At 42.0% G+C, this 22026-nt stretch overlaps 2 protein-coding genes across 2 annotated transcripts in view; both read right to left on the bottom strand.

Moving 5' to 3' along the window:
• The window catches only part of LOC144218275 (acyl-coenzyme A synthetase ACSM1, mitochondrial-like), a 41732-nt gene extending 40438 nt beyond the window's left edge, over positions 1 to 1294 (bottom strand). Inside the window, exon 1 of the mRNA XM_077748130.1 lies at positions 1241 to 1294. The gene's annotated coding sequence lies outside the window, so the exon portion shown is untranslated. The remainder of the gene's footprint in view (positions 1 to 1240) is intronic.
• Positions 830 to 22026, bottom strand: part of LOC144218274 (acyl-coenzyme A synthetase ACSM5, mitochondrial) — a gene marked incomplete at its 5' end in the record, with an annotated part of 24887 nt that continues 3690 nt past the window's right edge. Inside the window, 10 exons of the mRNA XM_077748129.1 lie at positions 830 to 1450; positions 9289 to 9437; positions 9811 to 9930; positions 11808 to 11907; positions 11993 to 12120; positions 14923 to 15024; positions 15170 to 15250; positions 15846 to 15969; positions 17681 to 17760; positions 20137 to 20290. Coding sequence (XP_077604255.1) covers positions 9327 to 9437; positions 9811 to 9930; positions 11808 to 11907; positions 11993 to 12120; positions 14923 to 15024; positions 15170 to 15250; positions 15846 to 15969; positions 17681 to 17760; positions 20137 to 20290 — 1000 coding nt within the window. The remainder of the gene's footprint in view (positions 1451 to 9288; positions 9438 to 9810; positions 9931 to 11807; positions 11908 to 11992; positions 12121 to 14922; positions 15025 to 15169; positions 15251 to 15845; positions 15970 to 17680; positions 17761 to 20136; positions 20291 to 22026) is intronic.

The following is a 22026-nucleotide window of genomic DNA, read 5'->3' as shown; positions in this document are numbered from 1 at the left end:
TGATCTCACGGTTTATGGGTACTAGCCCCGTGTTGGGCTCTGTGCTGACAGTATGGAGCCTGGAGCCAGCTTCAGGATTCTGTGCCTCTCCCTCTCTCTGCCCCTCCCCTTCTCATACTCTGTTTCTCTCTCACAAAAATAAATAAAACATAAAAAAAGGTGTTATCAATTTCCTAATTACCTCTTAAATCCACTTACTTATCTCTCTGTCTCAACCACCTCTCCTAAGCTTCAAGCCACCATCATGCCTTGTCTCCTGTCCAGGGTTCTCACACCCACTCCTGCCCACCTTCATCCCATCTCTGTGCACCATCCAGCGTGATCTTTTAAAAACAGAACATGATCTAGTCATTCAATCTATCCATGCTTTTCCATTCCTCACTGGATAAGGATGCAGAATCCTCCCCATGGCACCCAGGGTCATGCCCATCTGTGCAGCATCACTTGCCACTAGTTTCTCCTTGCTGTCCTCAAATACACAGACATCCTTTCAGGTTTTCTCATAATTTGCAAGCTTCTTTCCTCTCTGTGCTGTTCCCTCTGCTTGAGGCACCCCTCTCTGTCTCTTCTCCTGGTTGAATCCCTCGTATCCCGCGGATCTCATACAAAATATCACTGAGACTTCAGTGACCCTCTCAGTTAAGTCAGCTCAGGTCTCCTTTTATGATAGGGAATGACAACATTTTTGTGCAAAGGGCCAAACAGAAAATATTTTTGGGCCAAACAGAAAATATTTTTGGTCCTGTGGGCCATATGCTGTCTGTCCCAAATACTCAAGTCTGCCATTGTGGTGCAAAAGCAGCTACAGACAATATGTAAATAGAGCATGTCTGTGTTCCAATAGAACTTTATTTACAGAAACAATCTGTGGACCAGATTTGGCTGATAGGTCATAGTTTCCCAACTTCTTTTTTAGTAAGTACTTACAAAATTCTCATGCCACTTATCACAACTGTGATTAAATAATTATGTGTGCAATTAATAGTTAGATGGGTATCTTTCTCCAAAGATCTTTAAGGCCCATGGTACATTGGCCATGTTTTGTTTACTCTGTATTAGCAACCTCTAGCACAGTGCTTGCTGCATAGCTTACTTAAATAATTAGAAAAAGAGTGGTTTTTCCTATGAGGGGACACAGCATGCTATGTGGAGGGGACATCTTTTGGGAGGGGTGGTTCAAGGTCTCTGCCATCAGCTTCCTTCACAAGGGAGAGGGTAACCAGACCAGGTGATCAATTACCAACTTGCTTGTATGCACTCCAGGGTCACCAGCCACCACTCAGGCACTTTGAACAGCACCATGGTACACAGTCGCCATGCACAGGCTGCATGTGCCCCATAGGACATTGGCTGCCTGCTGGCTGAGTTCACTCAGTTCGTTGAAGTTCCACATTATTTCATTCCCACTGCTCGCCCAACACAGGGTTGGGTCTGGAAGTCACGTGCCAGCCTGAAGAAAGAGAAGACCTGCTGATCAGAATGGGTCGCCAGACACACGTAGAATAAATTCCCCGCCTTAGAATTGTCACGTTGATGCTTAGTAGACTTTTTGATCTCAACCCCCGCATACACTTCAATGAGCTATTATTTCTATGGGTTCTATGAATCAATATTTACTCTACTAGAAATTAAAAAAGACATTTTCAAGTGTGTGTTCTTTTAATAATAACAGTAACAAATCATTCTATTTCACCACAAATAAAATGTTTTAATAAAGAGGTTAAGTATACTATCTTTAAAAAATAAAAGAAAGAAAGAGGGGCTTCATTTTACATTTCTGCAAATCTCTTTCATACTATCCTTAATAGAGGACAGTTAATTTTTATTTGTATCTGTCACTTAGTTGCACAGTCACCTGCCATGTAGCCTCTGAAATAACCGCTGTCCTTGTGAGAGCATGAGAGTGAAAAAGGCAAATGTTCTCTTACATTTGTTTGTTTCCCACTCTCTCTATCTATTTTTGTTTTTCTTTTTTATTATGGTCAAATATATATACCATAAAATTTATCATTTTAACCATTTTTAAGTGTACACTTTAGTGGCATTAAGACCATCTACATTGTTATACAGCAATCACCACAATCCATCTACAGAACCTTCTCATCTTTCTACACTGAAACTCTGTCCCCATTATGCAAGAACTCCCCAGTTCCCCCTCATCCCAGTAGCTGGCAACCAGCTTCTAATTTCCGTCTCTATGAATCTGACTGCTCCAAGAACCTCCTATAAATGGAAACACACAGCATTTGTCTTTCTGTGAGTGGCTTATTTCACTTAACACAATTATCTTCAAGGTTCATCCTTGTTATAGCATACAACAGAATTTCATTTTTTAAAAGGCTAAACAACATTCCTCCATATGGATATACTGTATTTTGTTTATCCATTCATCCATTGTTCCTACCTTCTGGCTATTGTGAATAATCCTGTTATCAGCATGGGTGCACAAATCTCTTCAAGACCAGGCTTAGTTGGTTGGCTCAGTCGGTTGGGCATCTGACTTCGGCTTAGGTCATGATCTCACAGTTCGTGGGTTTGAGCCCCGCATCGGGCTCTGTGCTGACAGCTAGCTCAGAGCCTTGAGCCTACTTCAGATTCTATATCTCCCCCTCTTTTTCTGACCCTCCCCTACTCATGCTCTCTCTCTCTCTCAGAAATAAGTAAAACATTAAATTTTTTTTAAAGACCAGGCTTTTCATTTTCACTTTTTTCCATGTATTTTTTAAATTTCTTCTTTGATTTCCTGGTTGACACATTCTTTGTTTAGTAGCATGTTGTTTAAACTTCATGTATTTGTGGTTATTCCAAATTTTTTCTTGTGGTTGACTTATAGTTTCACAATGTTGTGGTCAGAAAATATGCATGGTATGATCTCAATCTTTTTGTACCTGTTGAGGGCTGATTTGTGACCCAGTATGGAGAATTTCCCATGTGCCCTGAGATGAATGTGTATTTTACTGCTTTAGGATGGAATGTTCTGAATATATCTGTTAAGTCCACCTGGTCCAGCGTGTCATTCAAAGTCATTGTTTCCTTGTCGTTCCTCTACTTAGGCGATCTTTCCATTACTTTAAAGTGGTGTTAAAGTCCCCTACTAGTATTGTATTATTATCAATGAGTTACTTTATGTTTGTTATTAAGTGTTTTATATATTTTGGTTCTTCATATTAGGTGTATCAATATTTACAACCGTTACATCTTCTTACTGGATAGTCCCCTATGTTAAGATATAGTTCCCTTCTTTAGCTCTTGTTATAGTCTTTGGTTTAAAATCTGGTTTCTCTCATATAAGTAAGGCTACTCTAGCTTTCTTTTGTTATCCACTTGCATGATAAATGTTTCTACATCCCCTCACTTTCATCTGCAGGTGTCATTAGGTCTAAATTGAGTCTTTTGAGGAAACCATCAAAATCCTAGAGGAGAAAGCAAGAAACAGCCTCTCTGACCTCAACCGCAGTAATTTCTTACTCAATGGATCTCCAAAGGCAAGGGAATGAAGAGCAAAATGAACTATGGGGACCTCATCAAGATAAAAAGCTTCTGCACGGCAAAGGAAACAATAAAACTAATAAGCAACCAACGAAATGGGAAAAGACAGTTGCAAAGGACATATCAGATAAAGGGCTAGTATCCAAAATCTATAAGGAACTCACCAAACTCCACACCCAAAAAACAAATAATCCAGTGAAGAAATGGGCGGAAGACATGAACAGACACTTCTCCAAAGAGGACATTCAGATGGCCAACAGACACATGAAACGATGCTCAGCGTCACTCATCATTAGGGAAACACAAATCAAAACCACACTCATGCCAGTCCGAGTGGCTAAAATGAACAAATCAGGAGACTATAGGTGCTGGCGAGGATGTGGAGAAACAGGCACCCTCCTACACTGCTGGTGGGAATGTAAACTGGTGCAGCCCCTCTGGAAAACAGTGTGGAGGCTCCTCAAAAAATTAACAATAAAACTCCCCTATGGCCCAGCAATAGTACTGCTAGGAATTTACCCAAGGTATACAGGAGAATCCCATAAGAGGCAAACCATAAGAGACTCTTAAATCCTGAGATCAAACTGAGGATTGGTGGGTGTGGGGGAGAGGGGCAAACGGGAGGAGAGCATGAAGGAGGGGACTTGTTGGGATGAGCACTGGGTGTTATATGTAAACCAAATTACAATAAACTATAAAATAAAATGAAATAAACTATAAACTATAAACTATAAAATAAAATAAATTGAGTCTATTGTAGGCAGCATATAGATGGGTCTTGTTTTTTTATCCATTCTGGTGGACTATGTCCTTTGATTGGGGCACTTAGTTCATTTATATCCACAGCAATTACTGGTTGATATATACTTATTGCCATTTAATTACTTGCTTTTTTCCCAGAGATTTTCTCTGTTCCTTTCTTGTCTTTGTCTTCTCTGATCTTTCCTTTCCACTCAAAGAATCCCCCTTTAGTAATTCTTTCAGGGCTGGGTTTGTGGTCATGAAATCCTTTAGATTTTGTTCATCTGGGAAACTTTTGATTTCTCCCTCTATTCTGAATAACCTTGCTGGATAGAGAATTCTTGACTGCAGATTTTTCCAATTCAAGACATTAAATATATCATGTCAGTCTCTTCTGGCTTACCAAGTTTCTTTTGAGAGATCTGCAGCTAGCCTTATGGGTCTTCGCTTATAAGTTAGGGACTCTTTTGTCTTACTGCTTCTAGGATTTTTCCTTTATCACTATATTTTGCAAAATTAATTACAATATGTCTTGCTGTTGGGCTGCGTTTGTTTATTTTGATCAGAGTTTGTGCCTCCTGGATTTGGATGTCTGTTCCTTCTCCAGAATAGGGAAGTTCTCAGCTATGATATCCTCACACAAATTTTCTGCCCCCTTTTCTCTCTCTTCTTTTTCTGAGACTCCTATGATACAAATGTTATTATGTTTGATAGAGTTGCTGAGTTTCCTAAGCAAGACTCTGCTTTTCATTCTTTGGCGTATATACCCAAGAGTGAAACTGCTAGTAATTCTATTTGATTTAATTAATTAATTTTTCTTAGAGAGGCAGAGAGACAGTGAGTGCACAGGTTGGGAGAGGGGCCGAGGGAGTGGGAGAGACAGATTCTCATGCCGATTCCACGCCCAGTGCAGAGCTCAATGTGGGGCTTGATCTTATGACCCTGGGATCATGACCTGAGCTAATATCAAGAGTCAGATGCATAACGGACTGAGCCACATGGGTGTCCCATATAGTTATTCTATTTTAAATAGTTTTGAGGAGCTGCCATAGTGTTTTTCATAGAAGCTTTGCCTTTTTAAAAAAATATTTTATTTATTTCTGAGAGAGAGAGTCAGCGTAAGCAGGGGAGGGTCAGAGAGAGAGGCAGACACAGAATCTGAAACAGGCTCCAGGCTCTGAGCTGGCTGTCAGCACAGAGACAGACATGGGGCTTGAACCCACGAACATGACATCATGACCTGAGCCGAAGTTGGACGCTTAACCGACTGAGCCACCCAGGCACCCCTACTTTGCCTTTTACATACCCACCAGTGTGCACAAGGATTCCAGTTTGTCTTAGTTTTATTTTGAAATAGTTTTAATTTCACAGATTACCCTGAAAGAGTCCCAGGAACCTCAGGGGTTTCCATATCATAGTTTGGGATCAGTAACACAAAGTCAAAGAAAAAATCCATTCCTGCTCCCTGCTACTCTCCCTGCCTTATACATCTCTCTTCTGAAGTCTGGATTAAACATCTGTCTTCTGAAGTCTGGATTTGTGCTTTGTCCCACACCAGTTACCTCCTCTTCCCTCTGGTTCTTCAGCCCCAGTGGTTAGGAACATTAATCCATGACGGTAGAGCTCAGCTGTATATGAACAATACATATAGAGGAGCTATATATGGTTAAGGACTGAGGACCTGAGTCTGTCTGGATTTGAATTTGGCTTCCACTCCCACTGCATTGTGTGCTCTTGAAGAAGCTGTTACTCTTGCCCATGTCTCATTCTCATTTGTAAATGAGGGATAGTCCTAGAAAACCATTTAGATGAGTGAGGATTGAACTTTTAGTGCATATCAAGCACCTGGCCACAATAAAATATTTAGAATACCTCTGGTAGGGAGCACTATAAACTGGTTACCTTAGTTCTCCTGGAGAGGGAAGCTAGTTTGACTTCAAAATGGGTCCAAGTGAGCTTTTTTATTAATTCATTCAAATTAAAGTTTTATTTATGAAAGAGGACTTCAACCATCTCCACTTTGACCCTCTGTACTTGCTAACTGATAAACTTCTTTCAAAGTTACCTAACTCAGGTTAATGACCCTGTGGACAAAGCGTCCCTTGCTAGAAATGAAACTACTGCCTCAAGCAAAAATGACTGCTCTGATTTAGCAAGACCTGGGGGACTGACCCCAAGGCAAAGACCCCACCTGACCTTTACTGCCCTGCTGCCTATACTCACCAATCTTTGTCCTATATTTTCCTTACAAAAGCCTGGAAATATTTTCAACACTTTGGAGACAGTGTCTGAGATGCTAGTCTGCTGTCTTCCCCATGTTGACCTCACTGAAATACATTCCTTTCTTATTTGTCACCACTTGCCTCTCTGCCTTTGAATTTTGTCAGTGCTGAGTGGCCAAATCTGCTCTGCTTGGGACCCCAGAGCCAGGTGCTCTTGCATCCCTTCATACCAGCTACATTTCCTTTTTCAAAGAGTAAACAAGTAAAAGTTTTTCTTAAAAAATAGATTCTCATATAGGAAACCGTAAATTATAGCAAAACTAGAATAGAATGGGAGACTTGGAGAATAGTCTTTGGACTTGAATTCACACACCTGCATGGACAGAGAGGGTTTGGGAGTGATTGATCTTTCTTGTTGATCACCTGGATGCAAGAGATCTGGGGGGTGAGGGTTGTGATCCTGGAACAGCAGTTGAGGCCTCACAAATAGAAGGAAATTCAAGAAAAAGTAATTCTTCTTCCCTGAAAAAGGGGCGAGAGAACCCCCAGACCTGTGTGGTTGGGATGTTCTGAGGCAGGTTCCTCTAGATAAGCCATGGAATACAATTCCCCCCTGGAAATATCTGGTTTGGCTATTAGTCAACAAATATTTATTGACTGCTTCCCTCAGATGGACACAAAGATGATTAAGAGAGATCTCTTCCAGTTTGGAGTCGAGACAGCTAAAAGTACGGAAAATGATTCAGTTCATTTTAGATTCTGTTAAGGGTGGTCAGAGGTCAAATCATGTCACAGCTCTGCTCAGTGCCCACCACTGAATCCCAATTTCATGCAAAAGAAACTTGCAAGTATTTACCACATTATCCAAGTTCCTGCATGGCTTTCACTCACATTTCTGTCCTCTGTGGTTTGATATCCTGCCCATTTACCACATACTCGCTGCCCATTCAGATCCACTGGCACACCCTGCCCAGGACCATTGACTTTGCTGTTTCTTTTCAGACCACTTTCCCCCACATGTCTATGGATAACCCCTTCTCCTCCTTCAAATCTTTGACACAGATTTTCCTTACCTTCTCAGTGAAGCTTACCTTCATCACCTACTCCAAATGGTAATCCACCTCCAAAATGGTTCCACCTTCCATCCCCTTTATGTGGGACTACTTTTTCCTTAGTACTCAATACTTCCTAACATGTTAAAGAATTTACTTATGCATATTTTTTTGCCTCTGTCTCCTTCCATTAGAATCTAAAGTGTATGAGGGAAGAAATCTTTGCCTGTTTTGGAGGTGATTTAGCTTGAGAACTTATAACAGTATGTAGCACACAGTAGGTACTCAGTAAACATTACTGTGAATGAATAATGTCTATGAAGAAAAACAAAGATTGCAGAAGTAAGAAAAAACACCACACGCACCCTGGGTAAGGCTGGGCTGCAGAAGTAGGAGCAGCTTTAAGCTGGTTAAGTTTAGATTTAGATTGTTAGACTAAACATTTTAGTGCCTGAAAATGATGTGTGAGAAGGAATAAAAAGATAAAGAATCTGTCCCGGGGTATATACAGTCCTTAGGGTGAGGCAGAGAGGGTGGACATAGTGGGTCTGGGTATCAGGAGCAAGAGGAAAAAATCTACACACCCATTGTCTGACTGAAGACCATCAAGCCCAGCCCACTCACTATCTCTATTATTTCTGCCACTATATTGTTAGGGGGTGTCCTGGTATACCCCCCCAAAAGATCCTTAACATCAGAGAAAGCTTTTCAAATAAATGACTTAAGAGCTAAGCCTCAGTAGAGTTGAGCCCCCCAGCCAGGGAGAAGTTAAGTGGGTGAACAAAGATACTATTTTCTCACAGCATGCACAAAAAGAAATTCAAAATGGATTAAAGACCTAAATGTGAGACGTGAAACCACAAATATCCTAGAAGAGAACACAGGCAGTAATTTCTTTACACTGGCCACAGAAACTTTTTTCTAGATATGTCTCTAGAGGCAAAGAAAACAAAAGCAAAAATAAACTACTGGGACTTCATCAAATTAAAAGGCTTCTCGGGTACCTGGGTGGCTCAGTGGGTTAAGTGTCCAACTCTGGGTCAGGTCATGATCTTATGGTTCAGGAGTTCGAGCCCTGCATCAGGCTCTGTGTTGACAGCTCAGAGTCTGGATCCTGCCTTGGATTCTGTGTGTGTGTGTCTCCCTCTCCCCCTTCCCCACTCATGCTACATCTCTATCAAAAATAAACAAACATTTAAAAAATAATAAATAAATAAAAATTAAAAGTTTCTACACAGTGAAGGCAACAATCAACAAAGTGGGCTTTGAGCAGTCAGCGCAGAGCCCAGCACGGGTCTCTATCTCATGAATAGTGAGATCATGACCTAGTGAAACCAAGAGTTGGATGCTTAACCGAGCCACCCAGGCACCCCTGATTCCTTTCTTTTGTAGTGATTGCCAAACACAGAATTTCTGAGCTAAAGGATGTGATGAACTTTTCACGGCCCTGGATATAATTACAAAATGGATTTATCAAAAGCATCGAGTAGTTATACTCCCACGGGCAGTGAATGAGATCACAGGTGCCCTGACTCTGTGATGACCTGTCCTTCAGAGAGCCAGATGGCAGTAAGACCAGTGGGCAGCTGCTGAGAATGTCTTCAGACAGAGGAAGGGGAAGTCAAGCCATCAAATAGAATGTGCCAGTCTAGAATGTAGACTGTCAGTGGATGTGCACTCTGAGTTAGTGATGTTCTTCTGCTCTCCTTCCAGGGTCCTCCAATGATTTTGGAGATGCCCATTTGGACGGAAAGCCTCTGATGTTGTAAGGTGGAAGGACTAACCAGTGATCGCACCAGTTCCTCTTAGAAGCTTCAGAGGCCTATGGGACCTTTAGGGGGCTGCCTCTTGTCTCCTTCCACTCTTGGCTTCTCAATTTACTTCTTTGGATCTTCCCAGAAACCGTCTTGGGCAGTTCTGAAACAAAGGCCACCTAGTAGCCATAAAACAAAAACATTTTGAAATCATTATTTCCCAGAAAGACCTTCTGCCACTTCACTGGAAAATCTCCATGATTCATAGTTTTCTCCAAATGGCAAAGACCAAAATGGCTAGGGCCTGGGGCTTATGACCTTGCTAGCAGCGATTCAGCACCATCCCCCCCAAATCTGGTTTATGCCACTTTTTAGGGTAGGAACAAAATGTGGTTTGAGGTGAGCCCAGTGCAGAAACAGGGAGAAAAGGCTGAAGCAGCATCTAGAGTTATTTGTATCTTCATCCCCCAGCACCTGACCCTGAGAGAGCCCACATAGTGTGCACTCAGGTGATTTCCCAGGTCATCATGTCCTAGAACCCCTGATGTTTACCTTCCTGGGGTACTTGTAAGGAGCAGTCACCCTCTTCACGTGCTTTTGGAGCTCATGAGTTAGTTCCTCTGGATCTTGAGAGGAGTAAGTTGGAGAAAGGACTATAAAGGCCTTCACTACCTGGCAGAAACAAAACAAAACAACACAAAACCCCCCAAACCACAAAGAATCAGGCCCTGTATACCAACTCTTTTCTCCTAACCTAGCCTTGCCAGCCCAGCATGAAATCCTACCAGCTCCTTGAAGTCAGCCAGCAACATGGATGACACCATTTTTTTTTTTCCCTGTTGCCTCCTTTCCAGGAACAACTATTGGAAGCACTGGCTTTTGTGGAATGATTCCAGGATCCTACCTATTGCCCAAACTGCTCTCCTTTCCTGAAACGACACCATTAGCAGTCAATGCACTTCCCTTTCAATAGAAATACTTTGGAGTGAAGAGCTTCACAAACTCCTTGGGGTCCATTACTTCCAGGTCTTCCTGACTGGAAAGGTAACCTGCCTGGAAAGGCAATGGCTCAGAGGGGCGGGAATGGGGAAAATGCTGACCATTCCCAAGGGGAGGTAGGTCTTTTTGAGCCTGCATATGTGACTGTTTGCAATCAGCAAAGGTTTTCCTGCACAGCTTCCATGCCAGGGACAAAATGCACCTCAGTTGTTTCTGCCTGAGTCTTTCTTTACAGGCTTCTTCCTGCCAAGGAGGAGAAGCCCTGAATTCAGGCACAACGGGACATGGTTTCTGACAGGAATGGAAGAGTTCAAAGGCCAGTAGGTTGCTTATCCACCCCAGCATATAGCTCAGTCAACAATGTTAGGTGGTAAGTTCACCTTCCTTGCATACTTCCCAAAGGCAGGTATCTCACTACTATTTCACGTTCAAACATCTGGTTATTAGGAAGGGCTTTCTCTGACTGTTAAAGCCACCATTTATTGAGTACTTTCTAAATGTCAGCCTGTTCTGAGTACTATATGAGGATTAACTGTGCACACAGCCATTTGTCAAAACCCCAGTTAATTTGTGGCATACAAAATTAGATTTACTTTTCCAGGTATGATTTCTCTAATACATACATAGGACTCCGACCTCCTTATTCTAAATTAATGGCTTCAAAGGTTTTTTTATGTTAATTAATATAATTTAAGATGGGGGAGGGGCAGAGAGAGATGGAGACAGAGAATCCCAAGTAGGCTCTGTGCTGACAGCACAGGGGCCGACTCTGGCCAATCTCATGAACCATGAGATCATGACCTGAGCTGAAATCAGAAGTCAGATGCTTAACCAACTGAGCCACCCAGGTGCCCCAGGCCTCAAAGATTAATGGGCTTCAGGATCACCTGGATAGGGGCTTCTGGTTAAAATGAAGATGTCTTGGGCTGCATCCCCAATCACTCTGATTCAGCAAGACTGACTTGAGGTTTAAAAATTTGTATTAAACATTTTTTAATGTTTATTTACTTTTGAGAGGGATAGAAAGACAAAGCATGAGTGGGAGAGGGGCAGGGAGGGAGTAAGACACAGAATCTGAAGCAGCACAGAGCCTGACGTGGGACTTGAACTTACAGACCACCAGATCATGACTTGAGCTGAACTTGGATTCTTAACTGACTGAGCTATCCAGGCACCCCATAGAAATTTAAATTTTAAACAAAATGATGCAGCTGTGACTAGTCTAGGGCCCAGACGAGAATCACTCTTCTGGCCCTGATGCTTCTAAGAACAGAGGCTGATTTTGCACTAACTTTCATAAGGTAATTACACGATACTGTAGGACTATGTTGGATTTACAGTCAGTGAAAAACACATAGGTCTGCCTGAGAGTATGTCTCTAAAGACATGAGGGTAATACTTAGCCAAAAAGAATATGTGCCTGATGGTGGCATTTCAGACTTTGTAATATCTGGAGTTGGCAGGGGAGATATGGGGGAACTTCTCTCTTACTCTGCTGGGTGCTAACAGGTACAGAACCAGGAGGAAATGTTCTTGGATGGACTAGTTACCTCCCCTCTGATGGGGTCCGGGCTGCTGACCACAGCAGCCTCCAGAACAGCTGGGTGCTCGGCAAGGGCACTTTCCACTTCAACAGGCCCAATCCGGTAGCTGGAAGAGAAAAGCAAACTCTTCCAAGTAACCCACCCGCCCGCACCAACCTTCAAAGAGAGATGGAAAGGGTAGACAGCTTTACCTTGAGGAAGTGATCACATCATCATTTCTTCCCAGGAACCAAAAGTAGCCATCCTTGTCCCTGTGGGCTCGGTCCCCTGTGATGTAAAAGTCCCCTCGTTCTGAAGCCTCTGTCTTCTCAGGATTGTCCTGGAAGACAAAATAAGTCTGTGAAGGACCATCTCAGCACAGCCACTAAAGCCAGTTATGGCCTTAGCAGCCCCATGCTGGAGAGCAGGGACTCCTAAAAGGAAGTCTAGAAGTTCCCAAAGACCAAGTTGGCCAGAATTTACCACTGGACAAGGAGCTATGAAATGTGTGCATTTTCTCTCTTTTAAATGGAAGGGAAATGTCAGGAAATGATTAAGGACAGCCCCTCACTACCATTTTTAATAGGGTCCAAGGTAGTATAGTTGGAACACAGGAGGGTGGTCAAAGGGTCACTGGCTCTGGGGGTTTTTTTGTTTGTTTGTGTTGATTTGTTTTGTTGTTGGTTTTGGTTTTTTGGATAAAAGAACACTCTTTGTACTCAGGAATCACTGAAGGTACAAAGAGACGGTGTGGCCAAAAAGCAAGGGTAGAGGAAAAAGGAAAACTAAAAATCAAACTCTGATTTTCAAAGATTTAAAGAAGCTACTACTCAACAAGAAAATAAACAAATTACTGTTGTATGCAACTATCTATCTAAATCTCAAAAACATTATGCTGAGTGAAAGGAACCAGACACACAAAAATTAGTACTTTATGATTCCAATGATATACAGTTCTTTTAAAAAAAAAAAAAGGGCAAGGCGCTTAGGTGGCTCAGTCGGTTAAGCATTCGACTTCTGCCTAGGTTATGATCTCATGACATATGGGTTTGGGCCCCGCATCGAGTTCTGCACTGACAGCTCAGGGCCTGGAGCCTGCTTTAGATTCTGTGCCTCCCTCTCTCTCTGCCTCTCCCCTGCTCACACTCTTTCACAAAAATAAATAAACAGTAAAAAAGAAAATTTTAAAAAGATAGGCAAAATTATTCTATTAGCAACAAATAATTTAGCAATTGCCTATGGCTTGGGAACTGACTGCAAAAGGGCAAAGGGAATTTTCTGGGGTGATAAAAATGTTCTATATCTTGATTGTGGTGGTAGTTACATAAGTGTATACATTTGTCAAAAGTTATTGACCTGTACACATAACATAGATTACATACATTTTACTGTATGTAAATTATGCCTCAATTTAAACAGAGCATTCTGAAAATAAAGAATAAAGCTAAACTGTCAATACCTAAAAATAAATCTCACACAAAACCTGAAAGAAGTATATGGAGAAAAACACTACAGAATGTTAAAGAAGATATATAAGTAAATGGAAAGACAGAAAGACTGAATTTCATAAATATGTTAATTCTCTCCCAAATTGATCTAGAGCTGTAATGACATACATTAGAAACTAACAAACATTTCCCATGGAATTTGACAAGTTGATTCTACAATGTATATGAGAGAGCAAAGAGCTAAGAGTAGGTAAAACATGTCTAAAGAAGCTGAAGAAGAGAGAGCTTTACTCTACTAGATAGTAAGACTTTGGAAATGTTTTCCTGGAAAACATGGTATCAGCACAGGGATGAAACAAATGACCAATTAAATAGATGAATCTGCTAAAACTTAGCTATCGATATATCAAACTTTTATTTCTGACCAAGCTGACATGGCAGACCACTTCTTTCTGAGATTTAACTTTTTCTTCCTTAGTTAAAAAGGACTCAAGAAGAAAACTAACAGTTGGTGCTAGAAAGAAAAAGTTGAAAAAGGTAAAGATTCTTAGGCAGCAAGTAACTTTACAAATTACTTGACTCTCTCAATGGGATGATCACAGACCCAAAAAGGTCCTGCATGTGAGCTCTGTGAGGACCAGGGTCTTGTCTTTCCTGCCCACTGTTGGATATTTAGTGGCATGAAGTAGCCATGCAATAAATAATGAATGAATAAATTATTCAGAAAAGTCAAGGATTTGCTATTGCTTACAAAAACGATTAGAGAAATACATTAAAAATTTAAATTATCTCTGTTTCGTGTATTACTATTTTATTGTTTGGGGGCTTTTTAAAAATTTATTCTGGTAGGTAAGTTTCTGTGATTTTAAATGAAATACCACCAAAGACTATTTCTCTTGTAGTCACAGAAAAGCCACTAAAATACATATACACCACTCTAAAAACAAATGGACTGATTTTTATCTGTTCCTTCCAGTGTTATAGCTGACTGATGGCTTTGCATACACCCCAGATGGAATTCCTAATAAAGCCATGGTTCTCAACCTTGGCTGCACATTTGAATCACGAGGGGAGCTGATCTACATCCTCAAAAAGTTTGATCTCACTGAGTGGGGCTTGGGTATCAATAGTGTTATGAGGCTTCCAAGGTGTTTCTAATGTGCAGCCAAGGTTGAGAACCATGTCAACAGAGCTTTATAGAGAAGAGTCTGGCAAAAAGAAAGCCAGTCACAAACACCAACAAAAGTGGGCACAAGGGAGAGGTAATTACTGGATTATCATAGAAACTTAGACTAGAATTCTTAGGCACAAGCCCTGCCAGCAAACCCCTGTCTACACAAGACTCAAGACAAAAAGAATCCTGAAAATTGGGCTCTTGACACAAATTGCAGTTTGACTCTTGGGAAATCCCTTCCTTTTTCTTGAACCACAATTTTCTCATCATTGAAATTATGGGGTCTCCCCAGTGTTATAAATTTACACTCTCAGACATACCCATGTTCAAATCCATGTCCTGCACATGCTAGTTGCTTGAAATTGAAGATGCCACTTTATCATTCTAACCTCTTAATAATAATACCAACCTACCTCATGCAGTTATTGCAAGGGTTAAACAAACAGGTGTTGATAAATCTTGGAACACAATGCTCGGCACATAGAAATCATTGTGAAAATGGTGATTCCCTGCCACTTACCAAATAGCAACTGAAGAAACAGAAGGGCCGGGTGGGCCTGACTCGGACAGCAACATTTCCCTCTTCTCCCGGAGGCAGGATGTTGCCCTCATCATCCACAATCTGGCAGAGAGATCATAAGGCAGTGTCTGGATATCTGCACAGCAGGGCCACTCTGCCAGCTAAGCCTGCTGCCGCTAACCCAGAACATGCATTTTGTTCTCCTCATTGAACCACGCCTCAACAACAGTTATGGGAAGCTGCCTACCTGCACATCGTAAGGTGGGGACGCTTTCCCCATGGATCCAGATTTGATTTTCATGCCTTTTGGATTGGCACAGATTACAACCTGGAGAGAAAGTAGTATCAATAAGGAGGAGACTTATTCCCTTAGCTTCCTTCCTGGTACCCATCTTTTCTCCTACTTTGCCTTCTAACTCTTCTCCCTTCTCTCCTATTCCTCCCTGTCTTCCTTTCTGTCTCTTCCTCATCCCTTCCATCCTTCTATTCTTTCCATAGTCAACAAAGATTTATTGAATGGCTACTGGGCACTCACACATAAAGAATCAAATGTGTCGCTAAGCCAAAAGACTCAATTGACCACCAATCTCTGCTGCCCAGGTGGCTGTGGGGAATACTGTCTAAGATCCTGGGCGCTGACCAGAAACAGAGGTAGGCTGTCCTAGTGGACACAAACAGCACCCTTGGCCATGAGAGTTGGTTTGCTGGCTGTGGTGTCATTGTGAAGTCACTTTAAATTGTCTTTAAACAAAAAGGAAGAAAAGATAATGGGATTTTGTTATCAGCTTCTCTCAGTGGGCAGGGGAGTCCCTGTCAGGTATCTGGAAGGCAGGAGGCTCGGTGGGTCGGCCATCTCCACCTAGTGGCTGAGGGCCCCGGTGGAGGTGACCTGTGGCAGGAAGCCAGGCTCCAGCAGCACTCACTGTTTCAGACTGGCCATAGCCTTCGTGCAGCTCCAGACCCACTTGGCTCTTCCATTTCTCTCTCACGTCAGGATTCAGGGCTTCTCCTCCCGTCAAGCAGTGCCTCAGGCTCTGAAACTGGTACCTTTCTCAGTTGGAAAACAAGGCCACCTATGTCAGGATTCCCCTATCCCCCACCTCACCCTCCAGTACTGCGGCTCAGGTCTAGACATCTAAAGGTACTGGAAGGTACAATGAAGGCTTTATAATCTGTTCCAAGTACCCTATTCTCTGGCTTTGCAGGCATGTTCCTCATGGGTAGATAAGCTTGTAAAAAATCAATCCTGTCTGATTCTGAAAATCAGAACCTCATATAGCAGGTTTTGGCATAACATGGTGAATTGGCCAAAATAACTTTGTTGAAAACAAACTGATAGTAAATTGGTTAGGAAAGCCATCTGGTTGTAAATTGATTACAAATTTAAAAGGCAGAAAGTAACCTTCTAGGACTCTGAAAATTCAGAAGAATGGGCCAAAAATTCTTACAGATATTAAATATGTTGCAAATCTACCCCTCCATTTAACAAATTATTCAAAATGTGAAAAACTAGTGGTTTCAAATACATTTTCAACTATTTTTTCCCCTTTGCATCAACTTGGTTTGACTAATAATTAGTATTACCTAGTATCTTTCAACCAAATTGTTCCTGAACAAACCATTCAGAGTCTGCTTTCTGTTAAAATCAAGATACAGAGATATACACAATGGGTCAATGAATGGGATGAATTCTTACATTAGAGAAGTCCCCAGGAGAATCATGCAAGAGTTCCCTCTTAGGTGCTTTGTGGACAGATACACAGGATGAGGGAAGATGTGGCAAGGGTGGGAACAGCTCCCCATGATTTGGGAGAGAAGAGAGGAGGCAGATCAGAGTCAGTAAGAAGGGTAACAGGTCTCCCTCCACATACCCTGGCACTAGACTTGTCCTGCCAGCAGATATTGCTTTGGCTTCACCCAGGATGGGAGCCATAGGCACACAGTCACCTTCTGTGGGATACACAAGGCATTCGCTCAGAGGGCAACTGAATGGGGTTAATGGGGCTGAGGGATGGAACATCTATCGTGGCAGGCTTGCTAGTCCTACCTCAGTAAAGGCCCTGGCCACAAACCCCATTCTACAGGTGGCTAACAATTATCCAATAATTTCTCCAACCTCACAGAAGTAGCCGCGGGAATAGCCTATGGGTATATGATGGAGAGACAGCCCATCTCAAGTGCTAAAATTCCAGACTATCTTAAATCTATCCAATTCCATCTGGATGCAAATTCCTGGGTGGGGGATGGGCAAGAATTTCATTTATGTGAGGCATCTGCAAAGGATATAGATGCTTATGTGCTTGAGTATGTGTGTGTGAGACAGAGAAACACAGAACTATATAAAATTCTAGACATATATTCTATACATAGAGAATCACAGGTGTGTGGGTGTATATATGCACATAAATGTATACATATTTTTACACATATATATGTATAAATGTATGTATACATAAATGTTCATACATATATCTGTGATATATATATATATATACATCTGTGCACATATATACTTACATGTGTATATATACGTGTGTGTCTATATACATTTTACAAATATCTGTGTATATATACACATTTATATGTATATGTGTGTATATATATATATGAGAGAGAGAGAGACAGAGACAGAGATAATAAAGAGGGCAGAGACAAGACAGAGACAGAGGTGGTACGAGACGGTAGGTGTGCATGTGTACATATACTGCTGTATATTCACATATAAAGGTCCCCAAAGCACCAAACATTAGGGCTGTACCTGGTCAGATCCTCCTGTACAAGCAGCCGGAAGATGGTGGGAACACAGCAGAGGGTGGTGATTGGGAAACTGGAGAGAGTCTAAACAAAAAATCAGAGGTACTAGAATGGGGCTTTGTAGAGATGGAGCAGGTGAACTGGGTCTTCATACTCTCATTACTAGAACGGAGAAGTTGAAAACTACATGTGACATCCAACCTCCAAGGTGGCTCCAAAGGCTTCACTTCCTGCTATTTGCACTCTTGTGCGGACCCTTCCCACATTGAACCAAGTTTGGTCCATGTGACCAACAGCGTTCAGCAGAGGTGACAGATGCTACTTTCGAGATTAGATTATACAAATACTACAGCTTCTGTTTTGGGTGCCATCCCTCTCTCTCCCCATCCTAAGTCATTTGCTCTGGGAAAACAGGCCACCATGCTGTGAGTATACTCCAGTGTATATAGTCAGAAACTGAAACTTTTGGTCAATAGCCAGTGAGAAACTAAAGTCCTCTAAAAACCACATGAGTGGGTTTTAAAATAGATTCTCTAGTCCCAGTCAAGTTTTAAGGTAATTGCAGTAACTGCAGATGTTTTTTTCTTATTATGGTAACATACACATCACATAAAATTTATCATTTTAACCATTTTAAAATGTACAGTCTAATAGTATTAAATATATTCACACTGTTGTGCAACCATCACAACCATCCATCTCCAGAACTTTAAAAATCTTCCCAAACTGAAACTCTGTACCCATTACACAATAATGCCCCATTTCTCCTCTTCCCCAGGTCCTGACCATTCTACCTTCTGTCCCCATGAGTTTAGCTACTCTAGATACAAGTATAAATGAACCATACAGTATTCGTACTTTTGTGGCTGACTTATTTCACTTAATACAATGTCTTCAAGATTCATCCATGATATAACATGTGTCATTCCTTCCTCTTTTTTTTTTAATGTTTGTTTATTTTTAAGAGACAGTATGCACTGGGGAGGTGCAGAGAGAGAATGAGACACAACATCTGAAGCAAGCTCTAGGCTCTGAGCTGTCAGCACAGAGCCCAATGCAGGACTTAAACTCATGAACCATGAGATCATGATCTGAGCCAGTCAGAAGCTGAATTGATTGAGCCACCCAGGTGCCTCAAGCGTCATTCCTTCTTTCTAAAGGCTGAATAATATTCCATTGTATGCATGTATCACATCTTGCTTATTTATTTATCTGCCGGTGAGACTCGGTGGCTTCCATTTATGGGCTATCAGGAGTAACAGTGCTACGAGCATGGATATACCTAGCTGACAGCTTGACTACAACCTCATGAGAGGCCCTGATTCAGAACCAGCTGTCAGGCTGCTCCCAGACTCCTGACCACCAGAAGCTGTGAGATAATAAATGTTTGTTTTAAGCTGCTAAATTTAGGGGTAACTTATTACAATAGAGAACTAAAACATTAGGTAAGGGCCAGAGGCAGTAGAGGTTGGACAAGGTGCACACTGGCTGATCAAGCCCTAAGTGAAAAATGATGATAGTGAGCTTGATAATGGCAATAATTATCAATATGTGCTAAGAACTCACTCTGTGCCAAGCCAAATGCCAAGTATTGTTTCATCCTCCATAGAACTGTATTATCCCTTTCTTTCTTACAGATGAAGAAATTGAAGGAAGGAAGTTAGATAATTTGCCCAAGGACACACAGCTAGCAAATGGAAGATGTAGGATCAGAGGTCAGGTCTGACTGATGGCACAGCCTGTGCTATTAGCCACCAGGTGACACAGCTTACCTCAAGGAAAAGAGCACAGGTAGATTGCCCCTCATATGTTTGAATGAATAGTGGTTAGGATGTAGACGGCAGAAGGAAGATGCCCTGTGTCTTCACTGGGGTCAATAATTATGAGAAAACCCAGAGAAAATGGGCAAGAGTCATCAGGATACTTGTGCTGGGTGAAATGTTCACACTAAGTACCATGGATAATAGCACATGGAATTGAGGAGTAGACTATGGATTTCCCCAAGGTTTTTAAAAGTAACTAGGGTTTTGACAGGAGAACAGGGAAGAAAGTGGTGGAGGGAGAGGCACCCAATACAGAAAACACAGAATATGCAAATGTTTAGAGATATTAAATGGTGTTGTCCAGGGATCTAGTTACAGGACAAGCAATAACTGAAGGTAGGCACGTGGTCAGGAGTCAGATTACAGAAGGTCCTGGGAGCCATTTTGTTTAATATCAGCACCAAAGAGGACTTGTGTTCACTTATGCCTTTCCTCCTGCAAATTCAAAACCTATACTCCTTTTCTTAAGAAGTTTTATTTATTTAAGAAATCTCTACACCTAACGTGGTGCTTGAACTCACAACCCTGAGATCAAGAGCTGCATGCTATACTGACTGAGCCAGCCAGGCATCCCCAATGCCTATATTCCACTCATCTCATTTACACTTAACACATAAGCCATGTTTTTGTTTCTTACATTCAGAATAAGCTTGGCATCAACTCGGAGCAGTTCATGCACAAAAATGCAAGATCCATGAGGCCAGGCAGAGAAGAGGGTCCAAGCTGCCTTCACCCAGCCCGTGTCTGATGTATTCCAAAAGATGTCTGATTGGGTCAAGTCCACCCATCGCCTGCCAAAAATGAGAGAAAGTCAGAACCCTCAGCAATGCTTCTTCTTCTAAAAAGGATTACAGTATCAGTGTTACCTTATTTGGAGCCTTGCCCAAGGCTCACTAATAACTCACTTATAGTTATCAAATTGGTACACTAACCATAAAGCCATTTTTTATCTCAACAGAATATGGAGCATATTCTGTGTATTTATGCTGTAGGTTGAAGGATACAGAATTAAACAGACAGATCCCATACAACAGAATTCACAGTCTAGTGGAAGGGATCTGTAAAGGAAACACATAATCTCAGTACAGTGTGATGAGGGCACTTCTTTATTCAGTCAAAGTTTATTCAGCACTTATTCTGGACTTGGCATTACAGGGTAGCAAAGAATGATTAGTCTTGCTTTGAGGAACTTACAGTTCAGGAAGTTTTAACATCCAGGAAGCCGCTGGAGAGCAAGCTTTCAAAGAGTTAAACAGAGAGCCATTACACATGTGCGATTATGGAGGATGGGCACCTAACCCAGAGAAAGGATGGAGAGGGAATCTGAGAAATGCTTCCCCAGAGGAGGTAAGAGCTGAGTGAGATGTAAATGATGCATAGGAATTACACGGGGGAGGCAGAGAAGGAAGGACATCCCAGGAAGGGAAGGCAGTGCCTGTGAGCATAGAAAATACACAAGTGGTCATGTACTGCGCTTTGATTCTGGGACACACCGTCTTCCTGGTCCTCAATCTACTCATTGGCTGCTCCTTCTCAGTCTCCTCCTCTGAGTTCTCCCTGCTTACCACTGCACTGCAGGAATGCCTCAGGTATTCAGAGCCCAGGCCTCTTCTCTTCTCAGGGTCTATTACTCTTTGCTGATCTCCTCCAATTTCAAGGCATTAAGTACCAACTTGCTGATAAATCCAGCATGATTTCTCTTTCCCGCTGACTCTATGCATGTATCTCCAACTACCTCCCAGTATCTCCTTTCTTAACTCAGGGTATGGAGAAACCTACTAAGCATCTCAAAGTTACGATGCAGAAAATCAACCCCTCATGTTCCTCCCATTTAAACAGTTCAACACACAGTCTTCCCACTATCAGTTACTGCTTCTGATTTTCAGGCCATAAAATATGGCATCACCCCTGACCCTTCTCAATCTCTCTCACTTCCCAATAAACCTGTCAGCAAATCTTATTAGGCCTATGTTCAAAATACATTCAAAATCTTGCCTCCTCTCACTTCCTCTGTGAAAGCCTCCACCTTTGCCTCTTAATACACTGGCCTCTGAAGTGGGCCTCTGCTTCATGCTTTGCCCACTACCATTTATTCTCAACCCAAACTCCTGAGAGATCCTTTAAAAAACCAAGTCAGGGGGCACCTGGGTGGCTCAGTCAGTTAAGCATCTGACTTCGGTTCAGGTCATGGTCTCACGGTTCGTGGGTTTGAGCCTCGTGTCGGGCTCTGTGCTGACAGCCTGCTCAGAGCCTAGAGCCTGTTTCTGATTCTGGGTCTCCCTCTCTCTCTGCCCCTCCCCTGCTCTCTCTCTCTCTCAATCTCTCAGAAATAAAACATTAAAAAAAAAAAACTTAAAAAAATAAAAATTAAAAATTAAAAAATAAGGGGCGCCTGGGTGGCTTAGTCGGTTAAGCATCCGACTTTCGCTTAGGTCATGATCTCACGGTTCGTGGGTTTGAGCCCCACGTCAGGCTCTGTGCTGACCGTCAGCTCAGAGCCTGGAGCCTGTTTCAGATTCTGTTTCTC

This window comes from Crocuta crocuta, unplaced genomic scaffold, assembly GCF_008692635.1.
Source record: "Crocuta crocuta isolate KB4526 unplaced genomic scaffold, BGI_CrCroc_1.0 scaffold1125, whole genome shotgun sequence".
Lineage (NCBI taxonomy): Eukaryota > Metazoa > Chordata > Mammalia > Carnivora > Hyaenidae > Crocuta > Crocuta crocuta.
This window is presented reverse-complemented; position numbering and strand designations above follow the sequence as displayed.